A 26,650-nucleotide genomic window follows, 5' to 3' on the forward strand; every position below is an offset into this window, starting at 1 on the left:
ATTTACTTTTGTTGTATAAATAAGATAGGCAGTCAATAATAGTTGGTACATAATCCCAGCCAGGGTTGAACAGGCAGAACCTTTTGAATAAAATACACATTCGGTTTCTTGTTTGCGTCCGGTGGTGCATATCTTTAACATAATTCCTACCGGAGTATCCCTGATATGTGACCATCTATATTTTTATTGTTGTTTTTGTGTCTCTATTTTGATTAGGTAAGTGAAAGGGATATGAAATATGAATAGGAATCACATATGTTTGCTAGAGCCTGGAGTTACGGGCGAAGGTTTTCGTTTATTTATGTAAAAGTTAATAATGTAGATAAAACTTTTCCTATATTAGGGTTCTGTATACGAATGGTGCCAAAGTGACTTTATTACTAAACCTCCGCTGTCCGTCCGTCCGCCTGTTTGTCAGCGGGCTAGGCATAATGGTAGGAGTTTTATTGGGATAATAATACGGTGGATTCCTAGATCCTTCCGCATCGACTCGACTGAGAAAACAAGATTTCGAGGTTTCACAGTTTCTATCAGATGTTAAGTGATAATACTCTGGGTTGACGGCTTAACGTGGTCTCCGAGGCACGGAGGATACGAAAAGGCTATATCGTGACTTCCAAAGTCGGTCACCCCTCCAGTTAACGACAAGTGTAAACATTACTTAACCATCACAATTGCGTTACAATGATATGCGTTTTCACAACTAGTCCACACTATTCATGTCTCTCATGTGTCATGTGATAATATGGCATCAACTCGACTCAAGTTGGTAACTGGATTGAAAGATTTTGGTCTTGGAGGTCCGAATTTGGCCTCATCTGATACTAGCTGCAACACCTATCTGTGGGTCTGGGAACCCACTGCATTATTATCCTAACGAAATTCCTACCATAATGGTGACTAAGAGAAAGGTGTCAAAGAGGAATACGATGCAGAGAAAGAGAATCTTTATAAGACCAACTTTTCTTCAAATACATCAATGAGTGGCGTAAATCAATCGTCCACGGTTTTCGTATGTCATAAATAGTTTCTCATGTTATGACGCGGCATTGTTGTGATAATGGTGCCGTGGGAAGCGTGCCGCCCGTGCGTTGCACTGATAGCTAGCAGTAGGGCTACCATCTGTTGATATAAACCAGGACAAGACACTCGAAAACGCCGGATTTTCAAGCGTATAACCCTCATAAATCCTCCTTATACTTTCCAATCTTTAAGGTTGCCTGGTAGAGATCGCTAATAATAATTAGCGATAAGGCCGCCTTTTGTATCTTCCCTCTGTCTGTGTTTTGTATTCTTTAATGTAATCCTTCTTGTGGTTGTGCAAATAAAGTGTATTTATTATTATTATAAATCTCCCTATTCTTTTTTACCTCACAATTAAAATTAAATTATTATTATTATAAAGAGAAATATGCCAAAAAAATTTTTTTTTGAACTATTTCTTTTTAGTTTTTCCATATAGGTATATAATTTTTATTTGTAATATCTTATTAAATAATAACTATGAATCGTTGTTATTTATTTATTTACAAAGCAAAACATGTTAAACTTTGGCAACAATATTCAATTTTTTATTTTTTATGTTACATTTTATTTATCGTCTAAAAAATAAAGTCTTTTGCTCGTTATCGTTCAAGAAATAAAAGAAATTTCTCAAACTATTGACTTTTATGAGTATTTTCAAATGGTCTCGTGAAAAACGCTGACAGCACGCATAACCCCACCCGGTCCCTCCCCAAACTCCTCGAAAAAAATCCCAGAAAACCAGAACTGATGGCAACCCTAGTTAGGAGGCAGTTATTGTGTTTTGTTCGTCTTGCGATGATTGATTTGCTTATCTACATCTCGGAGTGGCCACGATTTGTTTTGTGATTTTGGATGTTATTAGCACCATTTCCAGAGTTGTACTTACAATATCAATTAATTTTTATGGTTCCGTAGGTATCTCCAAAGAAAAATTTAACCCTTGTAGAATCACTTTGTTTTCTGGCTGTGTGTCTGTCAAGATCCGTCAAGGGAATTAAAATCTACTAGCTGATGCCCACGACTTCGTTCGTGGGAATTCTTTGATTTTCCGGGATAAAAACATAGTACAATAAACATAATAAATATACATATAACATAAAAACAGAAAAGTAGCCTATGTGCTAATCCAGGGTATAATCTATCTCCATTTTAAATTTCAGCCCAATCTGTCCAGTAGTTTTTGCGTGAAGGAGTAACAAACACACACACACACACACACACACACACACACACACACACACACACAAACTTTCGCCTTTATAATATTAGTGTGATAGTGTGATAGGGTACTTTCTGGGGGATGTGTTATGGGGAAGGCTCTCCAGGTTCTCCGTTATTTATCATTGTTCTTTACTTTACCTATTTATTTTATATGTACATAGGTACCTCTGCTTAAATTTTTCATGAAATAGAGATGTTTTTTAGTTGTAAGTACTTATTAATTAAACTCGCGGTTTGGTTGCCTGAAATTCTAAATATTACCTATTCATAGGATTTATAAATTTGCAATCGAAATTTTTATTCCCCAATTGGTATCGCATTTTATAAAATAACATGAAACGTCCGGTAAAATTAATTGAATTCCAATCGAATTTTTCGAAATCATTTTGAAATAGAGCAGGTACCTAAAAAAAGGTAAAAGTAAAATGTTTCAGCGGCCACGCCCGTAAGAATAAAATACGATTACTAAAATAGTTTTCGTTCAGGATTTTTATGAAAAGATTCGCGGACCCATGTGCTTTTTATAGCCTTTTAAAATAAATCGCAGATGAAAACGTACGTTCCGAGGAATCTATACGGGTTTTGAACATATTTAAGCTTAATACTCTCTCTGCGACGTATCCTCATTGTTGAGGGTTATAACCCATTTTCAGTAACTATTTTGCATAATGGTAGGGGTTTTCTTGGGATAATAATGCGGTAAAATGATAAATTGACTGCCTGGCATAAATGTTAAATAATATTGTGAACTCGTATGAGTCTAGAAACTTGAGATTTCGCGTGTAGAGTTATTTTGTAGGAGACCTCGCTCTAAACAAGGATTTTCAGAATCTCTACCCAGACAAAGCCGGGGCGGGTCGGCTAGTTTTACAATAAATAATGAAAAGTTCTTGAAAATGTAGAGAGATTGCTGTCTGCATAAGAATAGAAGCACAATAAAATTGTTCACTTTTTACTTATTGCTTTCCGTACGTTGTATTTTGAATAGGTAGCAACTGTTTAATTTGACTACATTATGCATAGTGAAAGAATTTTTCATGTTGCACTTGTCTAGATCAAAATTCTCCAGGGGTAGTACCCCTAGAGCAAAAAGCTGACAAGACTGCATGTAGTCGGGATGTTCTGGGCAACATTCGAATTTCGAACACTATTAGTTCAATGCATTCGAACAATACAACTAACAAGTGTAAATTAAAAATTTATAACACCCCCGACGAGTGAAGGTTACAGTAATAACTAGAAAAGAGCTGATAACTTTCAAACGGCTGAACCGATTTTCTTGAATTATGGCTAAGAACATTCTCGATCAAGCCACCTTTCAAACAAAAAAAAAACTAAATTAAAATCGGTTCATTAGTTTAGGAGCTACGATGCCCCAGACAGATACACCGATACACACGTCAAACTTATAACACCTATCTTTTTTGGTAGGGGGTTAATAAATCAGAATAAGAAATCATCGTTCATGAAATTAATGATGATTTATTCCAGCGAAGAGTTTTGAACGGAATTCCAGTCAAAACTAGTTTTGGTCAAAAGTGTTTTTGACTATTTTTTGATCGTATGAAAAGTTTAGCTATAACTTAGCAATAGATATACCTTTTAGGTGAAACAAAAAATAATTTTAGTTGCCTGAGCATTATCGACAAAGCACAACATGGGAACTTTGCCCGGAGCATAAATATACCAAATTATGATATTTCAATTAACAGTTAAAGCCCATGCTAAAAACCCATTGTGCTGGCACTAAGGCAATAATTCTTCGCCTTTTGTCAGATGATTGATGTATAGTGGGAACGTTATTTGCCTTTAGTTTGAGAAATGAACTGCAGTGGTGCTCAGTGATTATGTCATTAAGACGTTTTCCATTCGCAATGACGGCACGACAAATTAACGGGCATTGTAGAAACCAAACATCATCATCTCAATCCAACGGTCGCCCATTTCTGAACGGGTCTCCGTTTAGAATGAGAAGGGTATAAGCCATACTACAACACGCTGGCCAAGTGCAAATTGGCTTCATACACCTTTGAGAACATTATGGAGAATCCTCAAGCCCAAACCCTATAAACCCTTATAAATAAACTCTACGTTTAAGTTGGTGAGAGCCACCTGCAAAATTCAATACTCATATTTTGAGTTAGTATTTTAAATGCAAAACAATACAATTATATAACAGAACGAAATAGGTTGTAATATTCAAATATGAACGAAACAGTTAACAGTGTTTGTGAAAATTGGATACTACAATATTTTCACTTCCGCGCTCGGGTCGTTAAATGCAATGGAGACAGTTTCTTTAATGGTAAGGTCCATACTGCACATAGAATTTTTTAACAAAGCCAAGCCAACCTGGCCATTGTAATTGAAATGTACATCATTTTGTTTGGTCGAATACCAGAGAGATGCGAGATGCTAGAGGAGCAAAAGTTGCTCTAAACGGTTTCAATTTGACATGTGTACAAGAGGATCAGTTGTGTTTTTCGTCATTCAGCTAACTACATATTACTAAGCCTCCACTGCTCGTTCGTCAATCTGCCTGTCTGTCTGTCAGCGGGCTATATGAATCGTAAAAGGTAGACAGTTGATATTTTCAAACCACTCACAGAATATAATATTATGATACTGTTACTTTTTAGAAATTACACTAGTCAGTCAACTTCAAGGTATAGTAATTTATTTCGTGTACTTTAAAATATCTATTTATTCTATTCGTTCTAGCGTAACGATTATGATGTGGAGGTCTTTTTTACCCGTAACTCTGAGGTCTGCTTCTCTATGAACGATAACTCTATGCTGAATGCAATTTTAATTTGATATAGTGGCCCTATTTAATTGGCAACGTAATTGAACTTTAATTATGAATAGACACGTTGGTATTTCCATTTAAAACTAATTAACGATCTACAATTAATTAATACCAACTTTATTTTAACGGTATTTAAATAGGATTTATTGATCAAAATAATCCATTTAAAATAATGGTTTAAACATACATTTATCTACCGACCGCTATGTTCTGACTTCTGTTATACTATTTTAAGTATTTCATGAAATAGACAAGGTATGCATAATACATATTACATAGGATTATATCTAGGCATGCAATTATGTGAAATATTAATAGATAGGTAAGTAAATAAATAAAATTGTTAGTGATAGAGATGGATAGATGAGATGGAGAAGGCTTTGCCTGGAATTTCTCTACAAAAAACCAGAAATGAGGAGATCCGTAGGAGAACCAGAGTAACTAACATAGCAGGTAGCGAAGCTGAAGTGGCAATGGACAGGGCAAATAGTTCAAAAAACCGTTAGACGTTGGGGTCTAAAGGTGCTAAAACATCGACCTCTCACGAATCCCAGATCCCCAATTGCAAGATCCCCTACTAGGTGGAATGACATCAACCGAGTAGCAGGAAACCGCTGGATTCAACCGGGAGCAAGGCCATGAGAAAGTGTCTGTAAGAGACTTTCGTCCAGCAGTGGTTGTCTATCACATCACACTAATATTATAAAGGCGAAAGTTTGTATGTGTGTCTGTGTGTGTGTGTGTGTGTGTGTGTGTATGTTTGTTACTCCTTCACGCAAAAACCACGGGACAGATTTAGCTGAAATTCGGAATGTAAATAGATAATATCCTGGATTAGCACATAGGCTACTTTTTATCCCGAAAAATCAAAGAGTTCCCACGGGAATTTTAAGAAACCTACATCCACGTGAACGAAGTCGCGGGTATCAGCTAGTCGGTTAATAATGATGATGATGAAACCATTTCAACTCTGGCTATCAGGTGTTGAGGAATTCACTGGCCGAAATCAATCACTGGCAATATAGAGATGGCAATGGTGCAAAAGAGATCTAATTCTATGGTTACTCAATTGGTTTTAAGAGGATCGTCTACCTAGTTGTATTCATACAAAAAGCGATAACGTTTTTCTCCCCGTAAATGTAGCCCAATTTTCATATTCGTTTTGTGACTAGACGATAGTCTTCAAAGATAAGGAAGATCCAAGCAAATAAATGTCATTTCGGAATCTGGTATGCGTAAATGGTAGTGGAATCAGCAATCTAACTGGGTGTTTAATGTTTATGACCAGCAAGAATCACAAAATATGCCTATTACCTCCCAAATAGAAAATTTCCTCTCTTTTATCTCCGTAGATGAGAATTTTTGGGAGTTATTCTGTTTTCGCGCTCGCAACCAAAGGGCAGAATCACTCGATATGGAAATTGAAGAGAACTGTAATTTGGCTGTTTGTTCGAGATCGGGAGTCAATTTTGGAGATAGGTTCTTGTTATTTGCTGTCCGTAAGGAGTCTGATTTGTAACCATTTTGTAAAAGTCTAACCGAATTATCTATTGCTTGTAAACAACTTTGTTTTTTAGTTGAAATATTTTATTTTTAACCCCCGACCCAAAAAGAGGGCTGTTATAAGTTTGACGTGTGTATCTGTGTATCTGTGTATCTGTCTGTGGCATCGTAGCGCCTAAACGAATGAACCGATTTTAATTTAGTTTTTTGACGTGACAACGTCTTATAATTCGATAGAGCCGGCTGCACGCACAAACGCGCACACAACACACGCTATGTATCTGTCTGTGGCATCGTAGCTAATGAACCGATTTTAATTTAGTTTTTTTATTTGAAAGGTGGCTTGATCGAGAGTGTTCTTAGCTATAATCCAAGAAAATCGCTTCCGCCGTTTGAAAGTTATCAGCTCTTTTCTAGTTACTGTAACTTTCACTTGTCGGGGGTGTTATAAATTATTAATTTACACTTGTTACTATTTTTATACAGAACCCTCGCTCTACTCGTGTGCCTAGGCTCCACAGTCCACTCCATTCAGCAAGCTTACAGGATTATTCTAATAAGAAGGTTTAGTTGAGACTAGTAAAGTCGCTTTACAAATAAAGCTTGGAAGCCAATTAACGTTAGATCGCGGAATAGATGTCAAGTATATCCGAGTTCTATTGTTTTCTTCAGCATATCTGTGATTTCAATAGAAACCTTTGTTCAGTCAGCCAAGCAAGCATTGATTCAATTACCATAGCGCAGTCGATATAAGCAAAACAATCTCCCCTCTAGAGACCACTCTCGCTTTTCAACAAACACAAATAAGTAAATTACTATCCATATTCCGTGTTATCGGAGATTGGGCTTTTTTTTGATCGCTTGAAAACAATGCTTAGTCATATAAACATTGATTGAATAGGTATGTTTTCCCATTGATATAGTATATAGTAGGTATAGATTACAGATCACGAACAAAATGACATGGTTCAAGTGGCCAGGTTTTTTGTATCCAATGATAACAAAAACATTTATTCTAAAATAAAACGTAACACCTAAGCAATAAATTGACTAATTTAACAAGTGTAAATTAAAAATTTATAACACCCCCGACAAGTGAAGGTTACAGTAACTAGAAAAGAGCTGATAACTTTCAAACGGCTCAACCGATTTTCTTGGATTATAGCTAAGAACACTCGCGATCAAGCCACCTTTCAAACAAAACAAACTAAATTAAAATCGGTTCATTAGTTTAGGCGCTACGGTGCCACAGACAGATATACAGATACACACGTCAAACTTATAACACCCCTCTTTTTGGGTCGGGGGTTAAAAATGAGAACAAAAATATTTGTTCTAAAATAAAACGTAACACGCAAGCAATGAGCTTAAAGACAAATTGAAAATAATAGCAGCCTATTATTTTTCCTTTTATTTTTCGGGCCACTTTTGTAGCAGTTATTACAAATTCTGTAGCTATACTCATATCGGTCCTCCTAACCAATTAACGTTACATCGAGGAATATATGTCAAGTACCCGAATTTCCATTGTTTTCTTCCAGCATATCTGTATTTTCAATAGAAACCTTTGTTCAGTCAGCCAGGCGAGCATTGATTCAATTACCATAGCGCAGTCGATATAAGCAAAACAATCTCCCCTCTAGAGACCACTCTCGCTTTTCAACAAACACAAATAAGTAAATTACTATCCATATTCCGTGTTCCATATCGGAGATTGGGCTTTTTTGATCGCGCCAAAACAATGCTCAGTCATACAGAAGTGAATATAAGTATTATCATGTTTTTCTGATAATACTTATATTCGAACTAAGTTTGTGGACTCCGATAGAAATCTCAGATTAATTTTTATTCAAGTCATTGTATTGTACTCGTACATAATACTAGTAATAAGCTAAGCTGATTCCTAGCTCCATATTATTATTATACCGTCACTTATAAGTTAAGATGTTCCTACTTATGTAAGAAATTTTGATCTGTAAAATATCTGGTAAATGGTTATCAATCTAACTTTATAACAACTACTAATAAACTAAATTATGGCGAAGTTGACTATAAGTACCAACTGTGTTAATAGTTCTCAACTATTAGCATAGAACTATTGAATACCCATAACAATTAAATTCCAAGTCATACTCGAAACTTAACAGTTCAGAAATCAAATCTTAGTGAAACCCGTAACTTTATTATACAGTAAACCGTTAATACTATTAAATAACTTCAGGAATTCCCCAGTTTCATTGTTCAAGTCCAACAGAAGAGAAGTTGCGATAACTAACACCAAAGTTGCTCGTAGACGGGCTATTAAAATTGCTGTCAACTTGCCAAGCTATTGCCGGCTATCTATACCAAATCAAGATTTCATGAAAAGAAAAACATACGTAAGAGTTTTCGGTTCCAATACTGAATCGGCCAATTTGAGAAGATTTTCTATGTTAATTTCTGAGTGAGAGGCTTCGGTAGTGGCTAGTTACTACGCTACCGACCTAACTTGACGTAAATAAACATGACTGTACCTACTCATAAAATTAATTTATTATTGACTATTGAAAAGTGTAATAAAACAAATATATAATGTATCTACTTCAAAATAGATATTGGATTTGGCAGTTCTTTCGGTATATCGAGAGAGACAAGAGTCATCGCTCTTGTCATGATATAAAATTTAACAAAGGTTTGAATATTTTAGTATGGAGCTTGGCCTGCCTCGATGTCAGCTGTTTTCTTTTTTTCATCCAAAGTTTCCGAGATAGCTATAAAAGCTGTACCTACTATAAATAGTGGCTAGTCTGATGACGCCACCAGTACTACTTCGATAGTTCATATTATTATCTAGGAAATGTAGACACTTTGAAAGATTTTTGTGAAATACAATATTTATTTCAATTGATGCCAGTTATTGATTGATACAATTTTATATTTTTTTATGGTTAGAGATAAAACGCTTGCACTTGTCGACAATAACGCCTAATAAAAAGCAATGATATGAGGTCTAGGGTGGAGCGAGCTTGCCAATGAAAATAGGCAATATCTAGCCCGTTTATGCCCACCACAATATTCGCTGGGGATGCAACCTGGTAATCGAAATAGGAAAACTTTGATCTTAATTAACTTTTATACTCTTTGCGGCAAATGATACAAGAAAACACAATGGAAGCTCAAAGAGAGATCGATGGCAATGTGTAAGCAGATAAGCTGTGTTTTGTTAGATTTGTTCTGTCTTAAGTGGATTGAGAAAAACAAAAGAAACTTACGGCTCGTTATTCATTTACCTAGTCTCCGGGTTGATTTTCTTTTATTTTTCGGCACAGAAAATATGCTATAAGGCTCTTTTGTGTTACTAGAAGATAATTGAATTGGTTTGAAGTTGATATACTTAATTAATTGAAGCAGGTATCTTTGAAGGAAAAATTGCAACAGACGGTATGCCCGAGACTAACAATAAAGTTCTCTTGTGTAACGTAGAGTAGAATAATATTTATTATGAAAATAAAAACACGGCTCTCTGTGTTTTGAAGCATTAAAAGTTGCAAGTCTTGCAAATAATAAAATCACCGTCATACAAGATAATATACAACACTAAACACTACGTTATTTTTTATTTTTTTGATAATTGGTGGACATTTTGAAATAGGCATGTATTTAGGGTATTTAGTTGTTGTAGCGGCAACAGAAATACACTCTGTGAAAGTTTCAACTCTAACTGTTACGTTTCATGAGATATAGCCGCTAACACACAGACAGACGGATGGACAGCGGAAACTTAGCAATAGGGTCCCGTTGGTACTTTTCGGGAGATACGAACTATATACGTTACGAAAAAACCGGCCAAGTGCGAGTCACAGTAGCGCACCGTGGGTTCCGTACTTGGATATTTTTTTCGTCATTTTGCACGATAATCAAAAACTATTATGCATAAAAATAAGTAAAAATCTGTTTTAGAATGTACAGGTAAAGCCCTTTCATAATATGATACCCCACTTGGTATAATTAACTTACTTTGAAAATTCAACAAATTCACAGTTTTCGCATTTATTCCTTTACATGTACTATAAGACCTACCTACCTGCCAAATTTTATGATTCTAGGTCAACGGGAAGTGCCCTATAGGTTTTCTTGACAGACACGGCGGACAGACAAACAACAAAGTGATCCCAGAAGGGTTCCGTTTTTCCTTTTAACCTACGGAACCCTTAAAACTCAAACGTTATTTTAATACACTCAACACACAGAATAGAGTACGAGGTAAGGCTTAGTGAGTATGTAAACGAGTGCCCCACAACTAAATAATCTCATCCGAACGGTTTATTTATTCCGTTTGCAATCACGGCCGTCACATGTGCGCTGACAACTTTACTGTTGCCGGTTACTCGCAGTCGACTCTCATATATTGTGTATGCAAATTTCTATTTCCGACTTTGAACATACAGTACGCGGGTGTTTGAACATAATATTTCGTAGATATATCCAATTACTAAATGATGCCCGCGACTTCGTCCGCGTGGATTTAGGTTTTGCAAAATCCCGTGGGAACTCTTTGAATTTTCGGGATAAAAAGTAGCCTATGTGCTAATCCAGGATATTACCTACCTCCATTCCAAATTTCAGCCAAATTCGTCCAGTAGTTATTGCATGAAGGAGAAACAAACATACACACACACACACACACACACAAACTTTCGCCTTTATAATATTAGTGTTATTGTATGGTACAGTTCTTATTACGACTGCAGAGACTCTTTAGAGTGTTAGACCAGTGATGGGCTAACTACAGCCCGCGGGACCACTCCGGCCCTCGAACTGTTTTGTTCGATAGAGGTGGCCTGCCTAAACCCAATAAAAAAACCGGCCAAGTGCGAGTCAGACTCGCGCACTGAGGGTTCAGTACTCGGGTATATTTACCAACATTTTGCATGATAAATCAAAAACTATTATGCATAAAAAAAAACTGTTTTAGAATGTACTACAGGTAAGGCCCTTTCATATGATACTCCATTTGGAATAGTCATCTTACTTCGAAAATTGAAACACATTTTAATAACTACTTAGTTCTTAAAACCATTTTTTTGAAAATAACACTTACCTACGAGCTTTTTGATTTTCCCGGCATAAAAAGCCTATGGCCGTTTCTGGGAAACAAACTACTTATCTTTGAATAAATAGTACCTACCAAATTTTGGTTAAGAAGATAGAGCATGAAAAGGTAACAGACCATCTACTTTATTGTTGAAAAGGTACTTTAAAACATAAAATTTTGTTATGGCTGAGCTTGTTAGTTGTTTCCCTATCACTTTAATTTTCTTCTGTTTTAAAACAAACAAAAAAAAATTGCGCTCGCTGCGCTCGTGCTTCTGCTTATTGTTGTATTCTACCTAGAACTGTCTAGAACTTCTATCTAGAACTGAAATTCCACTAACTATTCCATTTCTCCTGAAAGGATTCGGTTGATGTCTCTCACATAAATCTGTCTTGTTTTAACTCTAAGTAAAGTCTGAGTAAAGACAATATAGTAGATATCAGCACTTAATGTGTGTTAGTGTTTTATTTTTACTGTTTCTTTAAAGCACTAGTCGGGAAACTCACTGAATTTATTTCTAGAACTTTATTGTCCTTTCCGTATACTCTGTATGCAAATTTCTATTTGTGACTTTCAGTTATTTGAACATATATTTCATACGCGGAAACAAATTATTGTTTTACGGGTCTTATTACGATTGTTACGGCCTGTTTTGTAGGCAAAATTTGCATAGATAAATAAGACGTGTTCGTTCTAATTTGAACTCAGATTTATTAGGGTTGTCACACTAGTGATAAACATTTATAACTACTCAGTACCTACTACCCATATTATAAATGCGAAAGAAGATTTGTTTGTTGGTTTGTCTTTCAATCATGCATAAACGAAGCTACGTTTTTCCAAGCCATGTTTTTCGCAGCAAATTAATTTGAGTCCATTATAAATATTAATTTTAGTATGAAAATAATCAGACAAGTTAACTTATTTTAGTTTAGAGATTTGTCGTAATAGTGGATTTTTGGAACAAGCGCCATTTTTTAGATTTGTGCCCGTTGATATTCTGTCCGCTCACTCTGATATAAATTCGTTTTGGTTGAATTTTTAAATGAAAACATTATTGAGAAACATAATATTTTGGAGAAAACATTTTAGTAATCAACGCTTGATAACCTTTTTAATTAAAATAGACAACCCTATACAGTAATAAGTTTTGCGGCAATATTTTCGTTATAGTGGTCTTGAATTCGCGGTATGCTTGCTGATAAAAGATAGTTAATTTTTAAAACGCTTTATCATTGAATGGACCCCAAGGTCTGTTAGTCACACAATATTTGTACCTACCTATAACTGTTATAGGAGACCTGTTCTCAGGAGTGGACTGGGTTGAGATGATGATGATGAAAAATAGACCAGAGAAGAGTATTTGAAATTCTCAGAAACTTTGAAGTAGATAGGTAGGTTACGAGTTACAAGTGAGTCCTTGACTGCGACTCACCTGGTGGTAAGTGACGATGTAGTCTACAATGATTGCGGATTAATTTGGTATCTATATTGAAGGTACGTTGGTTATACGAATGAGTGAAAAAATAAATCAAAATTGTGAAAGCTTTACCTTATTCATTTAGGTAGGTAACCTAACCCATGTAAAAAACTTTTATAATTTTTAAACAGTTTAAAATATTTTAATAGAGTGGAGTATAAAGTTCGTTAGCTGTGAGCTTCCACACTCGCATAATTTAGTTAACTATGTTTAGTGATTCAAAATTTCATGCCTAAATAAGAGTTTTGCATAAAGTATTAGGGTGCTTAGTATGAGATTTTACATCTCACCCAACGTTAATAGAGCCCGAAATCAAAACAATAACGTAAGAGTAAAATTGACCTAAATATCAAATTATTCTATTCTATCTATTCTATAGATGTAAAGACGAAATAGAACTTTAAGTCAACGTTTTTAAGGTCCTTTTTACTTTAACGCTGAAGTTTTTCGACGCTCGAATTCTATCATCGTTGGTATGATTTAAAATATCATACTAAGCACATAGGTTCTATTAATATAAACCGTCCAGATAAAAGTGAACTGTTGTGAATTTTAAACAGTTTAATCGCGAAACTGAGCAAACCTTAACTATTATTTTCATAATGTTCGTGTAATTTATTGAGGTAGATAACTGACCTATGCCTTTACTTATTTTCATCGCCATCTTAAGGCCGATTCATACAAAGCACACACACATAAACGCGTCACTATGCACATGTACACATGACACGTGCGTAGTGACGCGCGTAAACCCCTAACACACCGTGTTACGCATACGTCCCCGCTTTACGCAAGCGGTATGCCATGTTTCATACAGTTCCATACATTACAATGCAATGGTACGCGCTATGTCTACGCTTACGCAACGCTTACGCAGCCTGTGTGAACGAGCTATTATAGTGCATGCCTACTGACCAGGAGCATATTTTATATGCATCATGTAAGTATAGCTAATATGCGTACGAGGAGCACTAAAGCCTAGTACGACCTTGTTACTGCAAACTGACAACGATAGTACGAGTGAAAAATCTAACTCAAGAAGCTCTAAAGCACTGATGGGCAAATCGTGTCGCTTACGCATTTCTCTGAGAAGATTTCTCGGATTTGTTTATCTTTTTTAGCAAGACCAAGAAAAATCAACTATACCTACTTATGTAATAAGTTTTGCGTTTAGTTACATAGGTGAAAGAAGAATATTTGCTTTATCTATATGATAACCTACTATAAAAATATTATGCACAACTTATCAATTTTTTATACGACTACAGTCTAGTCTCCACAATACAAAGTTATACGAGCATGGAAATTGGACGCTCGCGTAGATAAAAAAACTTTACGGTCCGCCCGCTGATAAACTGTATTAAAATTCACAAAAATGACTTACCATCTTTCATTCGCACTGATTTTATAAACACGACAAAGGATTTTACAATTAAAACAACAAGGTTAAACGTTTTTAATTTGCAACTCAGAAGTCTAAAGTATTTTAGGTAAACAAAGTTTTTATTGCGATTGACTTTTTAACCCCCGACCCAAAAAGAAGAGTGTTATAAGTTTGACGTGTGTATCTGTGTATCTGTCTGTGGCATCGTAGCTCCTAAACTAATGAACCGATTTTAATTTAGTTTTTTGTTTGAAAGGTGGCTTGATCGAGAGTGTTCTTAGCTATAATCCAAGAAAATCGGTTCAGCCGTTTGGAAGTTATCAGCTCTTTTCTAGTTACTGTAACTTCACTTGTCGGGGGTGTTATAAATTTTTAATTTACACCTTGTACTACATAGAGTATTTTATACTTGATTTATGCATCCATGACTACATAGTAATATAATATGACGGTGGTATTTGATTATGATGATGATCCATTTACTTTATAGTAGTTGATTGCATGAGAAAACTTTATAATAATTAAGTTAAATAACTAAACAATAACCAAGTTATACGGGAAGGCACGGTGAACTTCCAGATACGAGTACTTAGTTAAAAACTTTACTGTCAACAACAGGAGCGTCCTGCCTTTTAGTGAAGCAGTAAATAAGATTATGTAAAGACTTGAGTAATGGACTAGATGCTAACAGCATTGTACCTGTACAAATACAATTGTACGAGCTGTCTCACGCTACTCCGTCCGTCTAGTTAACTTCAAGACCAATCTACTACGGACAACGTAGATGAAAAGTTTGTAACTACCTACTGCACAAAGCCTAGATTTTACTAACAAAAGTAAAAGTAAAAGTGTGTGAGTAAAAGTAAAGAGTGTAAACATAATATAAATTACATGCCCCTGAAAGTTTTATTAAGTTCAGTTAATAAGCTTTAATATTATACTGCGTGCGTCGTTGGGAAAACGTTTTGGCTTGCTGAAAATTGATGACTCGCATGCATGAAATGTTCGTAAATATCGTTGGTTTACTTTTATGAATTGTAGACAGTTTTATCATCGGGCTGCTAAGGCTTGGACAGACACGACGTGCGACGGTAACGAGATGCGCGTTGAATTCGTATTGCAATGTTAAAAGAGTTCAATAATATCTGGATTCTGAAACATAGGTCACGGCTATGTTGTGGGTCTATCAAAGGGACAGGATCCGCAATGAGAATATCCATTTGAGAACCAAAGTAACCGAGATTAGCCAGAGATTAAGCAAGCTCAAGTTGCAGTTGGCAGGTCATGTCTATCGCAAAACCGATGGCCGTTGAGGCAGATGTATTCTGGAGAGGAGACACTCGTAACCACAGTGTGGGGTGACTTCCAGGTCGCTGGACTGATTACCTTGAAAAAGTGAAAAGAAGTGGATGGATGACCATGGCTGGTTACGCGCTCTCCAAAAGACCTTTGACCAGCTGTGGAGGCATACAGGTTGATAAATGGATGGCGTTGGCGATGGATGTTATCATAGTTTGTCTTTCTTCTTCTGTTTATTTCAAGGCTATTATAACACGTAGGTAAGTAGGTACATGTGACGGACGGAACGCTCGTCCCTATCACCCCGCTTTGTGTCTTTCCAGGTCTTAAAATTGTGAAGTTTGTGAACAACACGAGCATTCACTCTGGTATTGTTTATTTAGGCACAAGTTTGGTGTAGCCGGGTCGGTTATTGGTGAAATATTCAACTAAAATTACATATATTCAGTTTTGAAACATTTCCCAATCGCTACTCTGGTATGTTCTCTGTAGTGAAGTATCTACTTGTTCAAAAAGTTACTCTTAGTTTTAGGGCTTCAATTCAATCCATTCGCCATGGCCATCAAGGCCATATGCCTTTTGGAGAGCGCGCCACCATACACGGTCCTCCGCCTTTTTCATCCACCCGCTTGCCGCCACCTTCTTCAGGTCATGGGCATTTAAGTTCGTATAAAATAACTGTCATTGTGTATGGCACACCTCTTCCAGCGTACTTGTTTAATATCTCAATTTTAGTGCCTATGGCAGAGTTGTATAATATGGACACCGGGTGACCATAGTAACATGGATCTCAAAACTTATTATAAGGACCTACTACCTACTGTATATTACCTAGTATTAACTGGTAAAAATGCATAGCCATAATACGTGCTGCTAACTAATTTACTCGGAAATCCCCACTTGAACACTGGCATTATGTTTTTATGCTCTAAGTATAACTACCAGTGAGGTGTTGTATCTATCTGTGGAGTAGCAAACCTCTTAACACGTGACATTAATTTTTTTATTATATTTTATAGTTATTGTAATTTAAAAAGTATTACCACCCGATTGCAATTCTTATCAGCCCGCACATTAAAGTGCATAAAAGCCGTTATTTTGATTTTTAAGAATTTTATGAATCCAGTGACACTTGCGCCATCAAGACGAATTTATTGAGAAAGATATATATCATAAATTGTCAAAATTGGTTGAGCCAATGATAGTTTTTCAAGATATTTTGCTGTAGACGCACGCTCTAGTAACCTAACCTCTCATTGCTCTATACACTCTACACTCTACAAGTTTTTATTTACCGAATTTACTAAACGCCAAAATTAAAGTAAGTCGAAGATAATTTTTGTGGGCATTGCACACTCTAGTAACAATATCTCACTGTTCTATACTGTACCCTTACAGTTAAACTTAACTATGGACGGCAAAAAAAGCATCGTAAAAGCCAAAATGAAACCAAGATGACGACACTTTAAACTTAACTATGGAAGTCAAAAAAAGCATCTTAAAAGCCAAAATAAAACCAAGTAGAAGATATTTGGTGGGAATTGCACACTCTAGTAACAATATCTCACTGCTCTATAGTACTACCCTATACTTAAACTTATGGACGTCAAAAAAAGCATCGTAAAAGCTCGCAAGCAGTGAAAAATTTACAAGCATGACATGTGGTTCCACTCGAATGAACCCACGTCCCTTTGCCCCTTAGTGAAGAGAATGCAATTTGAATACGTTCCAGTCCATTGCATGAACGATGAAGTCTTGAGACCTGAGGAAGTCGGCATTTTGTAGTTTTTTGTTTAATGTATTTTTATTTTACACGTTCTTCTCACAGTTTTAGCTAGAGGGAGAATAAACTTCGCCCGCTTTAAAAATTAATCGCACTTTGGCCCGAAGTGTATTTCATTAAGCAATCTAATCTGGGACTAAGCTTTATTTTACTTTAACAATCCCCTGTGTTATCATAGCACGCTATTGTGGCAATCGGTTTTTCAAAAAGTAGAACGTTTAATTTTAAAAAATTAATTACTTATGTCCAGTTGTATGACAGGCGGTTAAAACTACATTATATCGACGGTTAAATTTTGACCGTCAATAAAAGCAATTTTGTTGCGGCGTGGTTTATCCTTCAATTACGTTTCTGAAATTTGGAATGGAGATAGATAATATCCTGGATTAGCACATAGGCTACTTTTTATCCCAGAAAATCAAAGAGTTCCCACGGGATTTCGAAAAACCTGAATCCACGCGGGCGAAGTCGCGGGCACCGGCTAGTGAATAATAATTTATTGATGATTGATTTTATACTGTGATTTTAAACTCTACCATTTCGTTACCACCATTTAAAAGCCGACTTAATTATTTCTGAGTGTGGAGTATTTAAGTACCTATTTATAATTTTAATTAAGAGTTAATCAAATTTTATACCTTTTAAACGATATCGGAAAAAATCCGATGCACCAATTCCAATTAGTTAAGTGACCTGTTGTTCCGAAATGGAATGGATTTAAAATTATTATATTTTCTTTACAGAAAATTGGTACGCAATATAGCTTGATTTCTTAATTTAACATTAAAATTAACATATTGATAAATATATTAAGGCCATATAAAAGTCGTTTGTACATATGTTTGTACATAGGATAAACTAACTGACATAACAAGACAACAGTGAATAGGCACCTTCTAGGTAAACGCGTCCCATCTTAGACCACATCATCACTTTCCATCAGGTGTGATTGTGGTCAAGCGCTTACCTATAGTGAATAAAAAAAAAAAAATCAACGTAGATAGTTGAAAACTCACCTAGCTAAAAAAATTCCATGCAGGTTTTTATAATGTACGTAGACCTCCTTATAAAAGGAATTTCAAAAATTTCACACAAGCAAAGCCAGGGTGAACCAGCTAGTTATTTATCTTTGGCAATAATTATTATGAAATTAGAAATTCACAAAATTAACTATTAGATAAGAAGGGTGATGACCTCTTCTCTCTTTCATTTATAATTTATTATTTGGTCAGGGTCATCAGTTGAGAGACAAGTGTAAATTAAAAATTTATAACACCCCACTTACAAGTGAAGTAAGGTTACAGTAACTAGAAAAGAGCTGATAACTTTCAAACGGCTGAACCGATTTTCTTGGATTATAGCTAAGAACACTCTCGATCAATAAAAAAAAATTAAAATCGGTTCATACGTTTAGGAGCTACGATGCCACGGACAGATACACAGATACACACGTCAAACTTATAACACCCCTCTTTTTGGGTCAGGGGTTAAAAAAGAAAATAGGTAGGAAGTGTCAACCCTAAGCATGGTACGTTGATCACCACTCACTAGCGCGAGACTTGCGATCACGAGCCGTGAAGATGGTGGTGATAAGGCTTTTTGCTGCACTAATCACCTGCACGCCCGTTTCTAACTCACTTTTCTGTGATATATGCCTTAGACTATTATTTCTACCATTTTACCATTTTTATATCGTGACGAAAAAGCCAAAAAGTTAAATAAAACGCCTTGCTACCCTTTTATTATCAAAAAGAAACTAAATCAAAACCGGTTCATTAGTTTAGGAGCTACGATGGCACAGATACACACGTCAAACTTATGACACCCCTCTTTTTGGGTCGGGGGTTAAAAACGCGACCTCCTCAGTGGTCGGACCCCCAGTACGAGTAGGTACTTATAGAATTGTTCAAAATGTTAGAATAATGTAATGAAACATAATATAACATATATAATTTATGAACATACCAAATAATTAAACTTTTTTGGGTGCTGGTATTTTTATTAGAGTGATATTGTTTTTAACTCAATCCTGTAAAGTGTAAGTTACAGACTATTTTACCAAGAATACATTTTAAATAGTTTTAGTAGGTAATATCTTGTGAGATAGGAGATCAAAGGATATTCTCGAGTAAAGTTTGATTGCTTCACAGTTTAAATTCGATGGATTAATTTTATTGTTATTATCATACATAATCGATTCGATTAATTCAAAGATATATACCTACCATATAGGTTACCACCTCAGAACCACCACCTAAGATGGGATTTCCACTATGGGGGATGGATATGGAGACTATATTTTACAAAATCCTTGCTTGAAAAAAGTACGGACACCTATGAAAAATTGTCAGTAAACAAATTCCTACGCACCTACTAATTATTCAATATTAAAATTTCTTAGAATCTTTCAATCTTAAATTTATAATCTCTACTCATGTGATATGCCGTGCTAACCGTCAACGGAGTTAAAAAAACAAACCTTCAATTTTTTGAAGTCGGACAAAAACAAGCAGATCCGAAAATGCAGATAATAATGGCAAATGTAGAAAATTTTCCCTGATAGTTTCTGAAGTTGTTAGCCGACTACTTTAACGAAGTTCGATTATCTTCTGGCTTGCTGGGGAGAAAAACTGATGACTGAGCAAGACCTGCTCTTTTCCTATAAAGTTGTGATAGAAAAATTGCGCATTTAATTAATTTTGATTCCATAAGATAGATATATTAATATGTACAATCAAATAACCTAATTTACAATTAAGTAAGTACCTAATTCCAACTTATCTTTCTATACATCACCGCTATTGACCATATTTCGGTTATTATCTTTAACATATCAGGGGGCACGGCAGTGCCCCCGCCAAGACGAGCCAAACGGCGGCCGGGGCGCTACGTACCTTTTTCTCGAAGTGTTTCGCCGTATTTTCGACTCGTCATAACTTCGGTCTGGATGACGCTAGAAAGCTGAAAAGTATCAAATATCTAGCTTTTATGGTTACAGATTTAGTGCCCCCGCCAAGACGAGCCAAACGGCGGCCGGGGCGCTACGTACCTTTTTCTCGAAGTGTTTCGCCGTATTTTCGACTCGTCATAACTTCGGTCTGGATGACGCTAGAAAGCTGAAAAGTATCAAATATCTAGCTTTTATGGTTACAGATTTATTGATACCTAAAATACGCCGATTTCGTCCCTCACTGATGATCATCAAAACCTCTACTCAAAACCTCTAAGGTACTTCCCGAAGTCCTAGAAGACTGAAATTTGGTATGTAGACTAGAAATTGACAACAAACTACAGGAAAATTAAGAAATTGGAAATGCCCCCCCTCTACGCCTCTTATGGGTGAAGCAAATCTGTAAATTCTGTCGCTAGAATGCTGATATTTTCAGGATAAGATGTCCTTGGCAGATTTATTAAACGCATTGAGTATCAATTGTCTAGCTTTTATAGTTTCAGATTTATTGACAGTCAAAACTTCTAGTCTGTAATTCTAGGGTACTTCCCGAAGTCCTAGAAGACTGAAATTTGGTGTGTACACTAGAAATTGCATACAAACTACAGGAAAATTAAGAAATTCAAAATTTTCCCCCTCCACTCCCACGTATGGGGGAAGCAAATTATTTGTAAAGTCTATCGCTAGAATGCTGATATTTTCAGGATAATATGTCCTTGACATACCTATCAAACGTACCAAGTATCAATTCTCTACCTGTTATGGTTTCAGATTTATTGCCATTCAAAACCCCTCTAGTCAAAAGTTCTAAAGTACTTCCCTAAGTCCTAGAAGACTGAAATTTGGTATGTAGGCTAGGGATTTCATTCAAACAACAGGAAAATAAACTTTTCCCAGTCTGTACATTTAAAAAATGTGTTTCCTGAAGTCCTAAAAGACTGAAATTTGATATATCTGCTTTAAAATTGAGTTGCAAGATTCCACCCAAACAAACATAGTTACATACATTGCAAGTGGAATAAAAGCTTTTAAAAAAAGAGGTAACGATAGAGAGCGGGCCATGAAAATGATGTAGGTACCTACAAAAAATAGATCCAAAAAAAAAATCTAAGGCACCTGCCAAAAAGAAATGAAATCCCACCAAAAACATTTCATGTAAAATGTTGCCAAGACTCACAAGTTCATAATGCTTTCACTGTTAAAAAGTTATGAGATCTCTAGTAGAGCCAAGCCCCTAGCTGAGCTTAGAATTGCGCTGCCCATGGGACCTGTCCCAAGTCCAAAGTATATAGCTCTTAAATGCTCTTGAGTGTATCACATTTATAACAATAAAGAACAAATAACTCTACTTACAAGCTCTGATTTTACAAACCCTAAATCTTGGTTAAAAAAGTACGGCTTGGCCGTTTAATGTTCGTGAAACTATTACATGTCATAACATATTATAATATTAAGGTCATAAGGAATAGTTTGTTCGACAATTACTAATTTATAATATTCTTCATGATTGTCGCACAAGCTATTCCGGGCTTAAATGTCATATCAGATAAAAGTACCACGAACATTAAACGGCCAAGCCGTCCTTTTTTAACCAAGATTTAGGGTTTGTAAAATCAGAGCTTGTAAGTAGAGTTATTTGTTCTTTATTGTTATAAATGTGATACACTCAAGAGCATTTAAGAGCTATATACTTTGGACTTGGGACAGGTCCCATGGGCAGCGCAATTCTAAGCTCAGCTAGGGGCTTGGCTCTACTAGAGATCTCATAACTTTTTAACAGTGAAAGCATTATGAACTTGTGAGTCTTGGCAACATTTTACATGAAATGTTTTTGGTGGGTATTTTATTCAGATACAAGTTAGCCCTTGACTGCAATCTCACCTGGTGGTAAGTGATGATGCAGTCTAAGATGGAAGCGGTATAACCTGGAAGAGTCATGGCAGTTTTCATTAAATTAAACCCATACTTCTTTGGTTTCTACACGATTTTACGATAACTTTCAGGCATACAGGTTTCCTCGCGATATTTTCTAAATACGATTAGATACGTTTTTAATAATATACCTACATTAATTAATTTTAATGCTTATTACAGTACCGTTGGAAACAGTCATTAATCAGAAATATTTTATTCATCTCCTTTGAGAGAATAAACAGGCCTTTGCTTAGCGGCGTGATATTAAAAAACTTTTACTTTCTTTCTTTTTTAAGAATTTCTTACTGTAAAATTCAAGTCAAATGTTTACCCAGTAAACAGTAGGCCACAAAAAACGTCTACTCCAACTCCCAAGCAGCCAAGCTACCAGAATGTAAACAAATCGACTACCATAGTAATCTTGGTATAATACCCATACTGTAATTGACGGTTGAGAGGCGTGAAACTTCACGGTTACGGAGTTACTACGGTACAGACAGACGTACCTACAATGAAGAATAAGTTCCCAGTGAGTTAGCAGTTATTTTGTTATTGATAAGTTTTTGTATGATTGTTTTGTTTTAGAATGTAGGTTATAGTGAATGTGTACAGCCTACTTTCGTTTCAAGGACTGTTTATTTAAGTATCTAATTTTGGTATTCATGATTTCATGTCATTCCTTATAATAATAATTTATAATAAGTAATAATAAAAAATCTGTCAAGTGGGAGTCCACCTTTTACACGAAGGGTTTTTTAATACTTCACACTAATATTATAAAGCCGAAAGTTTGTATGTGTGTGTGTGTGTGTTTGTGTGTATGTTTGTTACTCCTTCACGCAAAAACTACCAGACGGATTTGGCTGAAATTTGGAATTGAGATAGATAATATCCTGGATTAGCACATAGGCTACTTTTTATCCCGGAAAATCAAAGCGTTTCCACGGGATTTCGAAAAACCTAAATCCACGCGGGCGAAGCCGCGGGCATCGGCTAGTTAATTATAATTTTTCTTGTGCTGAAACCATAAATTCACATATGTATAGCACAAGTAAATAGAAATAGCCTATAAATCCCCATTACCTGCCTAATTTATGGTTCAAGGTCAATGGGAAGTACCCAATAAGTTATGATTCCCTTGACAAGTGACAGACACGACAAACAGACAGACAGAACATGAAGTGATCCTTTTTTTATACGGACGAGATACGGACTTGAAAAAGTAACCCCTATATCCTATCGCTTTGTTTTTTGTCTGACCGTGTATCAACAAAAAAAGAAGCTTGAGTCTTTTTTCGGAAACAAACTAAAATAAGTGCCTACTACTTACTTACTAAAGACTGTAAACTGCAGAGCCTCAATTTTCTATCAAAAATCAGGTTTCTAGTTCACAACTCAATAAAAAGATACGACCCTTAAAAGCGTATAATTGCATAACTATGGTGAAATATTTATTAAAATTGGTTCAATAGTTTCAGAGTTTGTATAGACGTAGGTATATGTATGTATTACGGAATAGAAGTATGGAATAAAGATGTACCTACCTAATAGTTCAGGATTCTCTCAGGGAAACCGTGAATAGCGAGCAAACGAGCAGGCGGGGCCACCCATAAACATTTGCAGTAGGTACCAAATAGAACGACTTTTTAAAAGTTCGTTTATCCGCCTTGTATAAATACTAGCAGTTGCGCGCCACTTCACCCGCGTGGACTATACAAGCTTCAAACCTCTATTTTACCCCCTTAGGGGTTGAATTTTCAAAAATCCTTTCTTAACAGATATTTACGTTTTTATAGCTATCTGCATGGCATTCAGCCCAATCTGTCCAGTAGTTTGAGCTGTGCGTTGATTCAGTCAGTGAGTCAGTCAGCTTTTCCGTTTATATATGTACTAGCAACTCGCCCCGGCTTCGCACGTAATTTAAAATTGTACATAATTTTATTGTAAAACCGATTTTAATTTTGATTGACCGACCGAGGCCGATTGCTAATTGTTAGTTTTTATTGTTATACATTTAATGTACTTATAACACATGTTTATGTCACTACTCACTAGCAATAAGAAAGCAATAAAGCCTAAAAAAAAAACTACTGACGCCCGCGACTTCGACGTGGATTTAGGTTTTTCGAAATCCCGTGGAATTTCTTTGATTTCCCGGGATAAAAAGTAGCCTATGTGCTAATCGAGGATTTATCTATCTCCTTCTGAATTTCAGCCAAATCCGTCCAGTGGTTTTTGCGCGAAGGAGTAACAAACATACACACAAACATACACACAAACTTTCGCCTTTATTATATTAGTGTGAAGTGTGATAATATAGTTCAAGTCCACGGCATACAGATCACCTACCTACCTACCTACTTACCTACACAGTTTACGATTATACATAGTTTACAAAACCCCAACTTTCTATAAACAACTAGCGACCCGCCCCGGCTTCGCACGGGTGAACATTTATTTTTTCTATTTTCCGGGATAAAATATAGCCTATACGGATTCGGAAGAATCCCTCTAAGTGATGGTAAAAGAAATTTTGAAATCGGTCCAGTAGTTTTTGAGCCTATTCAATACAAACATACAAAAATACAAAGGTTTCCTCTTTATAATATTAGTATAGATGTAAAAGGTTCTGAATTAATTGAATAAATTACTTTAAAGTTCCAAATTGAATGAACCATACTTAACCGTCTGGCTGACTAACCGAGACGGAGAGATTAGTAGTTTAGTACACAACTGTAACAAACAGTTGAACGAACGTGTGCTGAATATTCAACGGGGTCTAAAGAGAAACTTTAAATGGAAGCCATATCAACTTTCCCCCGTCTATTTCAGATGCGGCATATTAGTGAACCCTGCATAACTTCTGTGATATCATTCCTTCAGCATCTGTTCTTAGCCTCAATAGCTCAATGGTTAAAGAGCGGATTGAAATCTGAGAGGCTGGCGGTTCAAACCGCACCCGTTGCACTATTGTCGTACTAATTCGTAGCACAAGCTTTCATGCTTAGTGAGAGAGGAAAGGGGAATATTAGAAATATTCTTTACAATTCGATCATATGCGAGTCAAATTCGCACACGATGGGTTCAGTACCTACCATCCTACAAGAAGTTACACTTTTTAATTTTTCTTGTATTGTAACCACAAATTCACGGTTTTCGGATTTTTACCTTTTTTTGTGCTATAAGACCTACCTGTCTAATTTCATAATTTAAGGTCAACAGGAAGTATCCTATAAATCTTGATTCCCTTGACGGTTCTTTACAGACAGACAACGTAGTGATCCTATATTTAGAGTTCCATTTCTCTCTGAAGGGTTTTTTTTTGACCCCAAAAAAGGCATTCATTTGAACACGATTACAGTGGCTGTAAGAATAACCAACCCTAAAGTAAACTATCGCCCGCTGGACCGATGACCTGAAGAAGGCGGGAAGCGGGTGGATGAGGAAGGCCGAGGACCGTGTTTGGTGGCGCGCTCTTAGAAAGGCCTATGTCCAGCAGTGGACACATACAGGCTGATGGATTGGATTGGATTGGATTGGATTGGAAAGTAAACTGTATTTTCGTCTATTTCAGATGCCGTACAGCGTTTTGTGGAACTACCCACATACACCGAGGTGAACCCAGGAGAGGACGCGTTGCTCAAATGCCGGATATCTGACAAGAAAGGGGTTTGTTCGTGGCAGAAGGATAATAAGGTATGTTAACTCTGAAACCACCCTTAAGGTGCCCACGCACTCGAACTGCACTGCAGCGGAACTGCGCGTCGCGTCAGCGCCCCGCACGATATTCTCTCGCGTACTCGTGACGTACGCGCGTCGCGGCTGGAGAGAATATCGTGCGGGGCGCTGACGCGACGCGCAGTTCCGCTGCAGTGCAGTTCAAGTGCGTGGGCACCTTTAAATACATTTTAGAGCGGTTACAGACTACCGTTTTTCCGCGCGTTTTACGCTCGTTAAAGCATGCGGTTACAATAATATGTGCGCTAAATTTCGCGCTACAATAAACGAACGCGCGTGCATTCACTCACTCCAGCGAGTTCGCTCGAACCAGTGGGCCAGTCAGTAGCAGTAGGTATATGTATGGATTTTGACGTAGAAACTAGAAATGGCTCGCGCATCTACGAGCTTACTACGGTCGTACGACGCGTTTGTTACCTACGGAGCGTACTTTGACTTTGCTCAAACTTAAGTTTCAGTTAATACGAGA

General features: G+C 36.4%; 1 protein-coding gene across 2 annotated transcripts in view; it reads left to right on the top strand.

The window, feature by feature from the left end:
• The window catches only part of LOC123872272 (hemicentin-2), a 143,012-nt gene that overhangs the window by 38,473 nt on the left and 77,889 nt on the right, over positions 1-26,650 (top strand). For both annotated transcript variants that reach the window (XM_045916454.1, XM_045916455.1), the window contains exon 2: positions 26,018-26,139. In XM_045916454.1, coding sequence (XP_045772410.1) covers positions 26,018-26,139 — 122 coding nt within the window. The remainder of the gene's footprint in view (positions 1-26,017; positions 26,140-26,650) is intronic.

This window comes from Maniola jurtina, chromosome 15 (genome assembly GCF_905333055.1).
Source record: "Maniola jurtina chromosome 15, ilManJurt1.1, whole genome shotgun sequence".
Classification (NCBI taxonomy): domain Eukaryota; kingdom Metazoa; phylum Arthropoda; class Insecta; order Lepidoptera; family Nymphalidae; genus Maniola; species Maniola jurtina.